The sequence below is a fragment of the Aythya ferina genome (assembly GCF_964211825.1).
Source record: "Aythya ferina genome assembly, chromosome: 4".
Classification (NCBI taxonomy): Eukaryota; Metazoa; Chordata; class Aves; order Anseriformes; family Anatidae; genus Aythya; species Aythya ferina.
In genome coordinates, this window is record NC_140300.1 from 47,754,126 (window position 1) to 47,767,709 (window position 13,584).

Sequence of the window (13,584 nt, forward strand, 5' to 3'; positions counted from 1 at the left end):
TAAAGAACTAAGCCATTTCCAGTGTTTCTGTAGATAAATTAGCGTGCATTTCTAATGTGAAGGCACATCCAATTATTTTTCAGAATGTAGCAAAACTTGTGCAAAACTTTTTGCATGCATAAGCTGAGAAGATGTCCTTGTGAGATGAGCTGCTTTATTCTTTCTTACTAAAAATGTGTATTGCCTACATGGAAAGGTTTCATAGTCTTCTTTTGCTAACTTTCACGTAATAACTGCATGTTGCTTGAAATACATTTTTTTTTTTTCTTATAAGATAAGGTGACCAAAGTTAATAAATGTAACTACTGCTCTGTGGATTACTGCATTCAATTCTGAGTTTGTGTTGCAGGTTTTTTTTTTTTTTTTTTTTTTTTTTTTTTGTAACTAGTAAGCAGCTATTACTGTTCCTATCAATGACAATGGTTGCCAAAAAGATCTAACTAGCTCTGTAAACAGTGATTGTCTCTCAGGAAATACTGGTAGGTTTTAGCTGCAATATTTAAGGTGTTTGCTAAACACAACACAAAATTGCATTTAGTTTATATAGGAATTATTTTTAAAATGGTGTCATTTTTTTTGAGAGGGTTTCTGTCTTAAAGCAATAAACTAAAAATAGACAGTCAAATAATTTTTCTAAACAAAACAGTTTTTTTTTTTTTTTTTTTTTTCCACAGTGTGTGGAATTTTCTTGGGTTCCAAAATATTTCTTCTATGTTGGCACTGTGTGACTAAGTTTAATTGTGCATTTAGCTTACCAACAGGCTTTTGAGAAGGCTTCTGCAGGGCAGGTAGGAGGGGCGTTCGTTAATAACAGGAAGGTTTGCAGAAGGGACTGATGAATTAGTCACACAGTCACTGGAATTGTCACAGTTGGAGACTTATGATTCTGACAGAACAGTGTCATAAGCCATGTGTCTACTGACTCATCATCACTAATTTTTCCACCAGTCTCATTTGATGAAAGCTATTTTGTACAAGTAGTTAGAGCAATTGTTTCACATATATCATAGGGAATTTGCATGTTAAACACAGCAAGACCACTAATGAAAATACTGCTAGCAGTATTCATGTTTTGTGAATTGTTTGTGTGACAGTAACAGCCTTCTCTCCACTGCTTAGGAAATGCTTGGCACTTTTTTCTTTTTAAAAACAAAGTGAAAGTAATTTGAATATTGTGTAGGTGCTGGTAGGATGCTTTTCATGTTAACAGGACCCCATTACAAAGCTTGTGTTGTGCTGTAGGGCAGAAGTGTTTAGGAATGCTACTAGCTGACCTGATCCATCTTCAGCTGTATGCTGTCATTCATAAGGTGGCTATGTATAATGGCATTAAAGTAACAGATGTCAGCCACATCTAGTCAGGCAGAAGTAGGGAAGATCATTCTATAGAAATACAAACATAATTTGTCTTACCTTCTCTGTGTTTGGAAGGTGACCTATTTTTTTTTCAAACCAATTTATGTGAGTCAGATCGATCGAACACGCTTTGGTTGCTGTGTTTATCCTATTCAGGATATTTAAAGTAGACATGAATGCATTGTTTGTGTTCATATAACATCTGAGAAGCTTGATTTGTCAAGCCATGTTGTAAAACTTTCATTAGAATCTTGCATTTCCTTAAAGTTTATGATAGCTAAGCCTCGGCAGCTGCTGTGGCATTAAATCAGGTTCTAAGAAAGAGCAACTTCATCAGCCATGACAGACAAGTGTTTGTAGGATTTACTAAATGTTCAGTCTTAAAACAGTATCATTAAAATGTACCTTTAGGTGTTGTCCTAATAACCTCAGGCTATATGTGGATTATGGTTTCATTTTTTTTTATAACAAAAAAAAACAACAGGCAGTTTTAGGCTACCGAGAGAACACAATTTTTGAAGCACTTTGATGCAGTGCTTACTTCACCAGACTGCCAACATAAGATAATATTGCATTCATAAGTGTCTGAAAATGTAATGTTGGGATGGGAACAGAATATGTTTTAAATTAACTTTGATTAAAATAAATAAGTGATCTATTTCAAGGAACAATTTATTGGAATAAACTGCCTACAATTCCCCCAAGACCTGATAATTAAATAATTTATGTTGAATCCTGTTTATGTATGGCTGATTGAAACATGTTAAATGCCTTGTTTAACATTGTTTTGGCATTGATAAATGGTTTGTTGTTTTAAAAAGAAATGTGAAGAAAAAAGCAATACAAAAATTCATTTGACAGATTAGGTAGCATTTTTATGTATATTAAATAGGAAACTAGAGCAGTGAAGAACACATGTGAATGCTTTCATTTTTTTTAATCGTTTATATGCATTAATTTAGGCTACAGAAAGTGAAGCTGGTGATATGGATCTCAGTGGGTTGCCAGAGACAGCAGTGGATTCTGAGGATGATGATGATGAAGAAGACATTGAAAGAGCATCCGATCCTTTAATGAGTAGAGATATTGTTAGAGATTGCTTAGAGAAAGACCCAATAGACAGGACAGATGATGATATTGGTAAGTATTACAAAGTAGCAAAATGCCATCAAACTTGTTCTTCATCAGAAAAATGTAATTTTTGATCTTGGGGTTTTATTTTAGTTGTTGGCTTTTATAGTTGGTAAGTTTAGTGTTTATTCTGTAAGCTGATCTCTAAAGGCCAATGAATGAGTACAGCCAAAGAACCGGAAAATGCACGAGATATGGGGGAAAGCTATCAGTGCTGACCTTTTAGGTTTCAACATTCAACTTCTAATTGAAATGAAGACTGATTTATGAAGTAAGCATTGTTGCTTACTGGAAATTGTTAGGAATTTGACAAAGTTTATGTTCATGTCATCACTGGATTCTTATCAAGTTTTTTTTGTTTTAAGTTGCGATTTTTTTTTTTACAATATTTGTTATAAATAGTGGAGCTATAAGACCTTTACATAAATAGAAATCTACTAAAACTAATTTGCTATGTTGATGTACAGACTTATACATTGAAAGCAAAGCTAGAATTCTAATTTAATCTGTTTCACTGTCTCAGGTGTTTTTTTTTGTGTGATTGTTTTGTTTGTTTGTGTTTTTTTTTTTTTTTTTTTTTTTCCATTCATCAAAGTATACCTAAATGATGATTTGTTGATTATGACATGATAAAGGGACTGGAGTATCTCTTCTATGAGTAAAAACTGAGAGTTGGGACAGTTAAGCCTAGAGAAAAAAAGGCTCAGGGGGAATCTCATCCATGTGTGCAAATACTTGAAGGGAGGGTGTAAAGACAATGGAGCCAGGCGCTTCTCAGTGGTACCAAACGACAGGACAAAAGGCATTGTGCACGTTGGAACAGATGAGGTTGCCTCTGAATGTCAAGAAACACTTCTGAACTGTGCTTCAGGTGATGAAGCACTGGCAAACACTGAGAGGCCAGAGAGGCTGTTGAGTCTCCTCCTTGGAGATCTTCGAAAGCTGCCTGAACATGATCCTGGGCAACCTGCTTACGGTGTCCGTGCTTGAGCAGGATTGGACATGATGACCTCCAGCGGTCCCTTCCAGTCTCAACCATTCTGTGATTCTGTATAAATAACATTTTAGGAAAAAGATGGAATTGTATTGACTATTTCTGGTAGGTTTTGATGAAAACAAACGCAAAAACATCTAATGTCTAGGGCATATAAGTCCTCAGCAGGACTATTAAGAACAAATGTGCTCTGTATAGCTATGACTATATAAAACATCAAAACATGGGAGAAGCACATACTTGAGTATAAGTGCAACTCCAATACATACAGAAGCCAGAAAAGCAGTAGTCACCTGTAAGACAGTAATCCTATTTTGCCTGGCCCATCCAAGGGGATCTTTGTAAATGTGCCAGATGACAACTCTTGTTGTTAACATGCCTAGACTGGACATGGAATGGATGGGTTTACCAAAGAAGATGCTCAGTTTTGACAATTTTCCCTGCCTAATGTCTTACTGTGTTTTATTTAAGTCGTAATGGAGTTATTGCTCTGGCTGGATGGAGAATTACAGTTTCATTGGCTGTGCTCAGAGCTCTCGATTAAATTACAATTTGTCTATTATGCTGACTTTTACTTTGCAGGGTTTCTATTGATGGTATGACCAGCCAGTCTGTGCCTACAAAATACCCAGTAATTACAACAGGCCACTGTAAGAGATTTATTAGTATACAGAAATGATTGTGCAGCATTTTAGCTTAAGTAGCCTTAGGCATCTTTCTGAAGAACTGTCTTTGCTGTGCTTTGTTGTTTTGACATGCACGACTCAGTGGGCTTTTTCTCCTTCAGAACAACTACTGGAATTCATGCATCAATTGCCTGCTTTTGCCAACATGACAATGTCAGTGAGGAGAGAGCTCTGTGCTGTAATGGTGTTTGCAGTTGTGGAGAGAGCAGGAACTATTGTACTGAACGATGGAGAAGAGGTCAGTAGAAAGTAGAAGTTACTTCTGACTCTCCTGTTATACCAGACATCCCAGAGTCCACAGTGTTATGGTCCTGTGTGCTGTTTTTTTTTTTTTTTTTTTTTTTTTTCTTTAAAAAAAAAAAAGTAACTTTGAGCAGGTAAATTAAGTGTCAAAATTAAGTGTCATCTCATTCTTCCTTTGAAAGCTTTTGTTTAAGCCCTTGCACAACATTTCTTATTCAGTAAAAGCATAAGAAAATAATCTGCATAACATACATACTTCCTGTCTGTTGGAGGGGAGGGGGAAGAAGTGGGGATTTTATCTGTATAGCATGATATTACGATGTTAAATGATTTTGTCTTCATGTATCCTGCAACATTTAATTTGTAGCTGGATTCCTGGTCAGTCATTTTGAATGGCTCTGTGGAAGTGACTTATCCTGATGGAAGAACAGAGATACTGTGCATGGGAAACAGTTTTGGTGTTTCCCCTACCATGGACAAAGAGTACATGAAAGGGGTGATGAGAACCAAAGTGGATGACTGCCAGGTAGAGTGTCCAACTGTAACACATGCAAAATTAGGTACATATAGAAATAATTCAACTGAATAGCCAGACAGTTGTATTTCAAACTTGGTGTATGTATAAAATCTGTAGTGCATAACCCTGTGCAGTACTTGGAAGATACGGTTCCTGCTGTTTGTACTTACGGGCTGGGAAATTGAATTCTCTACATCCGGATAGGGATTGTTTTGGATGAAGAGGTTTGTCTGTGTGCTTTCTGTGGAACTTAAGGCCTAGCAGCCTGCTGCATATATCCATTGCTTCAATGTTTCCTTTAGTAAGATCTCAAGATCTGTTAGCTATTATAGTCTCTCTTACTGTGGGTAAGAGCCGTTCTTCGTTAGCAGGCTCAGCTACTGAATCTTAGACTAATACATCTGTCCCATGATGAAGAGTAGAAGATGTTTTAGTTTCAGCCAGTCTTGACCTTTGCTTTAACACAAACAGTTGTAAGGGAGCACTTCTCATAGCATAAAACAGCTAGCCTAATCTGGATATGGGATGGCTGCTTACTTCTTCCCATCCAGAAGACAATAGCCAAGCTCTGGGTGAATTAAGTGTTTTTCTTGGTCCTGATGGCTAATTAGCTTCTATCAGATGCTCTTTGAAATGGGTGAAAATGTGTTAATGGAGTCTAACTTCCAATAAGTGCATAAATTGTATCTTGTTAGAATAATGTTCTGCAACAAATCCAAACAGTAGGAGATCTGTTTCAGCTACTAATAGCTGCTGGAAATAGAAAAATTCTGTAAATAAATTATGAAGAATGCAGAAGAAAATTCTATCTCTGGGAATCTTGTGCCTTTGTCCTAAGTATGGGCATGATGATTTTGCAGCTTGTCAATCAAAAAACCCCACTATTTTCTGTTCAATTAATGGCCCAAATTAATTTAAGGAGACAGTTTAATCTCAAGTATTTGCAAATCATAGTGTATGTGTATTTCTTTCCGAGTTGTAGTGGGTGGTCTTAATTATATTTGGATAGTGTAGGTACTAGGCATATTCTGAAAGCAGATAAGCAAAAATGGCTGGTAATGCCACGTCATTTTGTTCTGATGAATCTTGGGCTCCTCTGATTACAAGATTGTATTGGAAATACTGTGTATTCTTCTGCTTACTCCAGCTGAATGGCTGGAATAACAGATTTGGTCATCCGCAGGTTGAAGACCTTCTTTACCTTTTCTATTAATAGAGTGCTTGCATCATAAGTCTAAACAGTTTTCTGAAGACTTTACCTTTTAATACTGGTGTGTGATGATTCTTTCCAGTTTGTTTGTATAGCCCAGCAAGATTATTGCCGTATCCTCAATCAAGTGGAAAAGAACATGCAGAAGGTAGAAGAGGAAGGGGAGATTGTGATGGTTAAGGAGCACAGGGAGCTTGATCGCACTGGAACAAGAAAAGGTCACATTGTCATCAAGGTAAAAGCAAAAGGGAAAGATTCTTGCAAAGGTCTGTATTCTATAAACTTTTGAACTTGGCAAATAAGGCCCGGGATTAGATGAAATATATGATAACATCTATTTGAAAGTAAAAATTTCTAGTTTTTCTACTTTAAAAAATTATGCATGTGAGTAACGAAGTGATTTTTGTAAAACTTAATTACAGAAGCTTTGCTTATCTCATCAGTCATACCAGTATTGTTCTTTATAGTGTAATTCTTCAATATGATACAAGAAAACAAATTTTTGTTTATTGAAAATGTATTTTATTTTTTAAGTGTTTTTTCTTTCTTTTTTGTATATATAGGGAACAGCTGAAAGGTTAACAATGCATTTGGTGGAAGAGCACTCTGTGGTAGACCCAACGTTTATAGAAGACTTCCTGTTGACGTATCGGACCTTTCTTTCCAGCCCAATGGAAGTGGGGAAGAAGTTGTTGGAGTGGTTCAATGACCCCAGCCTCAGGGATAAGGTTAAAATCCCCTAAAATTTATACACTTATTATATGCATTAAAAACATAAGCTACTAAGAATAAAATTATTTTTTTTAGCGACTAAACTGAATAAGACACAATTTTAGCGACAGAATGCATGGATAAAACTATAGAAATATTCCTTCTTACTGTACTTTAAGTACAAACTTATTCATGCAAGGTAAATTTGCCATAATTTACCTTGCTGTGTTATTACTACTTAACTGAGTTGCTTGTAAGTATATGGAAAGCTATTTTCAGTAATGAACATTTTTATTTAACTCATTTAACATAGTTCTATTGTGCCTTGAAATTTGAGCATGTAACTGAGTCCTGTTGTCTACATATAATAGTAATTAACACAGTTTGGCGAACATTTGGTGGTAATTTATCCTTATATAAAGATACTGTAAAATAGAGCCACTGTTAAGAATCTAATCTATTGAGCAGTGTTAGGGGAAAAAAGAAAGAAACACAAGACAACAATCAAACAGCCCCTTCCCCAGTCAAAATTACCAAGAGATAAGAATGAGGCCCTGTGTATTCAGCTTTGGCACAGTGATAGCAGCACGCTGTCTATTGAGACTATACTGAGCTTCCCACTGTAATGCTTTACTTTGAATGTATGTATTTGTCAAATGTAAAACACTAGTTAACAAAAAGGTGGGTTTTTTTGTTTGTTTGTTTGTTTTCAAATTTGAAGCTAGGGGAATAATATTAAAATTTTGGTTTTCAACTTTTATTTACATTTGGGTATTTTTCTACTAGAAATGCTAGTTTGTCTGCACATTGGAGAAAGTATCTTATATTTGGCAGAGAGGCAAGGCTTTGCTTCAGGGAAGTGCTCACTGTTCCTGTGAAAATCTGACTTCTATGTACACTGGAAAGCTGCAGCTAATACTGTTTAGCACAGACCTGCTAGAGCTTCAGATCTATAATACCATCTTTAGACTTACTTTGCTTGTCCTCCCATGGATAATCTCCATAGCCTTTAAAAGCATGAGCAACCACAGCTGCTGGTATCAGGTCTGGAAACAGAGCAGCTCTTGTTCTGCCATCTTAAGAGCCAACCCTTTCTGTCATTGATCAGCCCTGACAGAAGCGCTGCTTGGTTCGCGTGCAGGAAAGGCAAAAATCAGAATAGCTTGGGAGGAGCAAAGTTAAGTGAGGAACACAGGACCTGGAAGATTTTGTCTGTCTGGTTTAGGGGCTGGCAAAGGAGAGGGAAAGGGGTGAGAAAAACTTATGGAGCACCATCAGTAGCCAGTGATAGACTGGGACATTTGAGATCTGATCTTGCTTATGATTTTCCCTGCAACTAGGGTACCTGACATAACATCTTAAACTGTTTTTTAGAGCTGCTCTCCTGGTTGAAATAGAAGTAGTGGCATTCTTCTAGAAGTCACTGTTCAACTCTTTTCAGTGCAGTGTCTGCTGGGTGCAGCAAGAAGCCCCTAGTTTGAAAGCAGTATTGATACTGAAGTATTTTAAAATATATGATGTGGTATGGCTTGCAACTTCCCGTTTTGCTTAAAAATTTGTAGTTGTCCCAAATTTCACTAGACATTATCTGGGTCTTCCAGTGTGATTTTCAACACAGATGTTTAACAGAAAGGAAGTTCATCTTCAGTTTTAAAAATGAAAATGTCTCAAATACGCCAGAAATGCTACCTCTAGCCTAATTTCCTGTGGCTGAGAGCTGTAGTGCAGAAACTATGCTGTTTTCTCCTTTTAGAAATCTAATCTCTCTAGGACTTCTATTGTAGTTGATTAGATTGGTCATGAATTTCAGCAATTCTTCTGAATTCATTTGTTTTTCAGCACAAAAGGGAACCCGCTTGGAAACTGCATGAACACAATAAACCATACAGCTCCCATGAGGGTAGCAGAGTTTGCTTTTGGATGCTTTGTCACAGATCTTTAGAATAAGAGGTTTAGGTTTTGTGCAGAGGCCAAGAACTGACAGTGGCTAGCTTTGTGATTAAAATTTGTATGAGATTCTGTTCTAAGCTCCAGTTCTTGAAACGTTCAGTTTTTCTCCCTATTGATTTGCTTCCTCAGCAAAAGAAATATACCTGTATTTCTGAGAACATTGAGTGGAACAACCATTTTTGATTAAGGAGCTTTTTGAAAATTGCGTGAATCAATCTTAACCCTAAAGGTCAAAAATATTCTATTTTGTCAGGACAAGTGCTGCTGATGTTCCAGGTCAAATCACATCTAAAGATCAAATTTTAGTGGGAGTATATATTAAAAAAAAAAAAAAAAAAAAAAAAAAGCTCTTGTTATGTGGCTTTACTGTACAGGAATATTAATTGATAATACCATTTTTTCCCCTCCCTAACAAACTGTAAAATACCAGCTAACATTCTTCTGAACTTGATAATCATAGTTCAATAGGGGACCTCGGGGATGAAGAGAAGGGAGGAGGTGTAAACCAAAAGATTGAATGTAAGGAAGAGAATTACATGTATTTGCTGTTAAGACCTCTTTCCTGCTTCTCACAATAGCTCCTTTTTCCTGCCTCTGTAAACATACAATAACTCTTTTACACAGGCAAATGCCTGATGAAGTTAATGGTGGCTTATCTCAACTTTTGTAAGTTTCAAGAGCCAATAAAAAAAAAAAAGCAGCTTTGTAATCATGTGCTTGAAGAATTAAGCAGATTTGGAAATGTATGTGGACAGGAAATTGTTGTTACAAATGAGAAATGGATCTAATTCAGTGCCTCATACCTGTGTGTGCTCTATTCCCTGCTCAAACAACTTTGGTACAGCCAGTGTTACTTTTCTAACTTTTAGTAATCTGTATGAAATACAACCCTTAAACAATTTTAATACTTCATTCTTTCCTCTTGAACAGTGAAGTTTGGGTATGTAGTATTTAGAATCCTGATGGAAGCTTAGAGCAGCTTTAAGCAGCAGTATTTTTAAAGGACTTAGCAATAGTGCTGATCTGGGCTTTCTTGGGAAATAAATTATTGATTAATTTTCAGGTTACACGGGTAGTATTGTTGTGGGTGAACAATCACTTCAATGATTTTGAAGGAGATCCTGCTATGACTCGATTTCTGGAAGAATTTGAGAACAATTTGGAGAGGGAGGTAAGAATGTTTTTTTCTGACAATTTTAGATGGCAGGGAGCAGTCAGTCTATTATTACACATAACTCATTATGCTTCTCTTTTTTTTTTTTTATAGAAAATGGGTGGACATTTGAGGCTGTTAAATATCGCTTGTGCTGCTAAAGCGAAACGAAGATTGATAACCTTAACAAAGCCATGTCGAGAAGCCCCTTTGCCTTTTATCTTGCTGGGAGGGTCAGAAAAGGGATTTGGCATCTTTGTTGACAGTGTCGATTTTGGTAGCAAAGCTACAGAAGCAGGCTTGAAACGTGGAGACCAGGTATGTCATTTTAAAATGTTTTATTTTTCTCCTCTTTTTCCCCCATTCTCTTCACTAAATAAAAATAACTACCTCTTTTTATTTTTAGATACTGGAAGTGAATGGTCAAAACTTTGAAAACATTCAGCTGTCAAAAGCCATGGAAATCCTTAGAAATAACACTCATCTGTCTATCACTGTGAAAACCAATTTATTTGGTAAGTTTATGTGCACTTCGTTCTAACTTGTGTTCTAATTTAGATAGGAATTTTAGTTTTATACATAAAACATTTGGAAATGACTTTAAATGATTGTTTGAAATACTTCTGAGGTGGGAAGAATAGGAAAAGGAGGTTTGCAGCTTCTAAAGAGTCAGAGTTGAAAATTGTAGAGAAAAAATTTCAAATAAAATCTTATATGAAGTCACTTGACTCTCACAAGTGCATATTTTTGGATTAAGAGGAACTGCAATGACCGTTTAGCTTGAAGTTATAAAACATGTCCATATGTATAACAGTCCTTCCTCAAGAAAGAAGCCTTTTTTGGAAATTCAGTTGTTTGGAGATTTTCATCTGTCAACAGCATATGCTCATACTTTCTCAGTCTGTTCCTTGTGAGTGCAACAAGGTTAATAAAAACTTTCTTACTGGCTAGGTGATGATAATCTCTGAATAACCCTCTGAATCTTTTGTTTGTCTCTTACAAGTACTTACAAAGTCATGAAAGAGTCTTTAAGCAGCTCAGGACCTCAGTTACCATCATAAGAAATAAACAATTTGTGGGTTTTATTTAATTTTTACCACTGGACACTTGGATTATTAACATAATTCCATGATATGTTCCCGAAATACCTCTTTCATGATGAGGTTCTTCATTGCAAATAAGTAGGACAGCATATTTCCACAGGATGTCACTGAACTAATTGATGGTTAAATATGCTTAGGTTATCTCCAAAAGACACTTGTCAAATCTATTTCCTGGGGATTTTTTTTTTCCTTTGCAGTAAAGATTCTAATGTTTCATCTGTATCTGCTTGTTTAGCAGTTATACATAGAGAAACAAGCACGTGTTCTTTGTAACTCGCTTGTTTGTTTTTTTTAGTATCATGTGTTGCTTTAGTCTTAAGACTAAATATGATTTCTTCATAAATTGTGCTTTCTCAGCTTTTAATCTTGTTGCTCTGCTCCAAATACCAAAATCACAGTAGAGTAATGGAACAGAACAGTTACTTCCTGTGCATTGCATGAAATATTCCTTATCAACAAATCCCCAAACCAGTTTCCTATTTCTTAACAGCATCTTCCCACCTATACTTAACTTCTCTCTAGCCCCCAAACTTCTTTTCTGTACAGTATGGTTATTGTTTCTCCTTTGCTCTTCTTTAACTCTCCGTTATTTGAGGCTTTTAAGGACTCTCAGTAATTTGTTGTGTACTTCTGGAGGAATGGATGAATGTTAAGGACAAAAAGAATACACATGAGTAAAAGCCTTGCCCTGAATACTCATTCTAAGCTCCTTGCCATTGTTCTCACTTTTTCTACAATTCTGTATTTTTAATCATCAATTTCATAGAAAATACCAAAGAAACAATGATTTTGTTTTGTTTTGTTTTCAAAGCAAATTGCTTTGTACATTTAGCATAGACTTATTCAGTAAGTGCCAGCTGGCTGGCATACATTTTATTTCTTAGCTTATCTTCTCAAAACCCCTAGTATCCCCAACCCTATCCCTGAGTTGATTATTCTTTTTTTTCTTACTCCTCCCCCGTCTTAATATGCATCCCTGTTTTATGGTGGTTTTCCACTTATAATGAGGGAGCTGTTGACAATACAGAGGGCTTCTCTTCTTCCTAAAATGAAAATCATTCTCTCATTTTTTCAAAAACACATTGTACTATTTCAGTACAAACAAGTTATTCTTTACAAAAATACGTAAATAATTAAGTTCTTCCTTACCTCAACATCCTACACACAAGATGGTATATGTATCACTACTTCTTGGTATGTTCTCTACTAGACCCATAGCAGTGGCCTTGTTTCATTTAGAAACATTCAAAAAAAAAAAAAAAAAAACACTTTCTTATTGCTTCCTGAAATTCAGGAGGCATTTGTGCATACTTTTTGTGTGGCCTCCAGTATTAGTCTTGTAGTCTGTCCTAGCACAGGTTTATTATCTTTGAGAAGTGCATTCATCACTACAAACCAGATAATTTTCAATTTCATTACAAATCAGATAATTTTCCACATTTATCTATGAATACCTTTTCTCTTGCTCCAAATGTCTGACTTGATCACCAAATCGGTTTTGTTTGTATATAAATACATAGTCACTTTTGTGAAGTGCAAAGTTGTAGTAGAAGAACTGATTAACAAATTCATCAGTTGTGTCTGCTTCTTAGATGACTCTTTGTTAGAGACCTGTGGGAGACAACTGGGAGCAGTAATAAGTTCAGCCTTTCGAGGTTAGAATTTTGCCATACCAAGTCTGTTGGCCTTCTAAGACTTCAAGTTTTCTTGTACGCATGGCAGGTGGACACAACAGCCATATCGAACATCCAAGATGTCTCTTAAGTATTCTCATAGTTTCTCATTTTTTGTTTGTTTGTTTTATGACTTTGTTAGTTTCCATTCTGATTTCTGACTTTTGATCCTGTTGCTGTTACCTGTCCGTGAGCTTTCCTTGCTGGCCATCAGTTTAAAAATTTCCTTTATGGTGGTTAATTTTCTTACGTCATTTTTGTCTAGTGTACTCTTTAATGCATGGTACTAGTCTGCAGAAGTCTATGTCCTTAGACTGAAAAGTCAAATTCCTTCCGCTGACACCATCCAAGCAACCATGTGGTCATCTAGTGTATTTCTTTTTCAAGCTAGGCCAATTTCCTGATTATTACAGAAAATTAGTGTCCTTTTTTAAAATAAATAAATAAATCTCTAAATTCCAGTAATATGTGAATTAACAGAATGTGCTAAACATTTTTTTCTAACGATTAATATTACACTGGTCAGGTGCACAGTCTTTTTTACATTTTTGTTCTTCTTTCCACTCTTTTCTCTTGTGCAGTTTTTAAAGAACTTTTAACACGGTTGTCTGAGGAAAAAAGAAATGGTGCTCCCCACCTGCCTAAAATTGGTGATATTAAAAAGGCAAGCCGTTATTCCATCCCAGACCTTGCTGTTGATGTGGAGCAGGTAATAGGACTAGAAAAAGTAAATAAGAAAAGTAAAGCCAACACAGTTGGGGGGAGAAATAAATTAAAGAAGATACTTGACAAGACTCGAATCAGCATTCTGCCTCAGAAACCATACAAGTAAGTGTTCTTTTCTTAAATACTTGCAT

General features: G+C 35.9%; 1 protein-coding gene across 9 annotated transcripts in view; it reads left to right on the plus strand.

Moving 5' to 3' along the window:
• RAPGEF2 (Rap guanine nucleotide exchange factor 2) overlaps window positions 1–13,584 on the plus strand; it is a 180,990-nt gene that overhangs the window by 141,029 nt on the left and 26,377 nt on the right. For all 9 annotated transcript variants that reach the window (XM_084517690.1, XM_084517693.1, XM_084517695.1 and 6 more), the window contains 9 exons: window positions 2,319–2,496; window positions 4,269–4,405; window positions 4,778–4,936; window positions 6,220–6,372; window positions 6,701–6,865; window positions 9,862–9,969; window positions 10,066–10,269; window positions 10,358–10,466; window positions 13,309–13,555. In XM_084517690.1, the coding sequence (XP_084373816.1) occupies window positions 2,319–2,496; window positions 4,269–4,405; window positions 4,778–4,936; window positions 6,220–6,372; window positions 6,701–6,865; window positions 9,862–9,969; window positions 10,066–10,269; window positions 10,358–10,466; window positions 13,309–13,555 (1,460 nt within the window). The remainder of the gene's footprint in view (window positions 1–2,318; window positions 2,497–4,268; window positions 4,406–4,777; window positions 4,937–6,219; window positions 6,373–6,700; window positions 6,866–9,861; window positions 9,970–10,065; window positions 10,270–10,357; window positions 10,467–13,308; window positions 13,556–13,584) is intronic.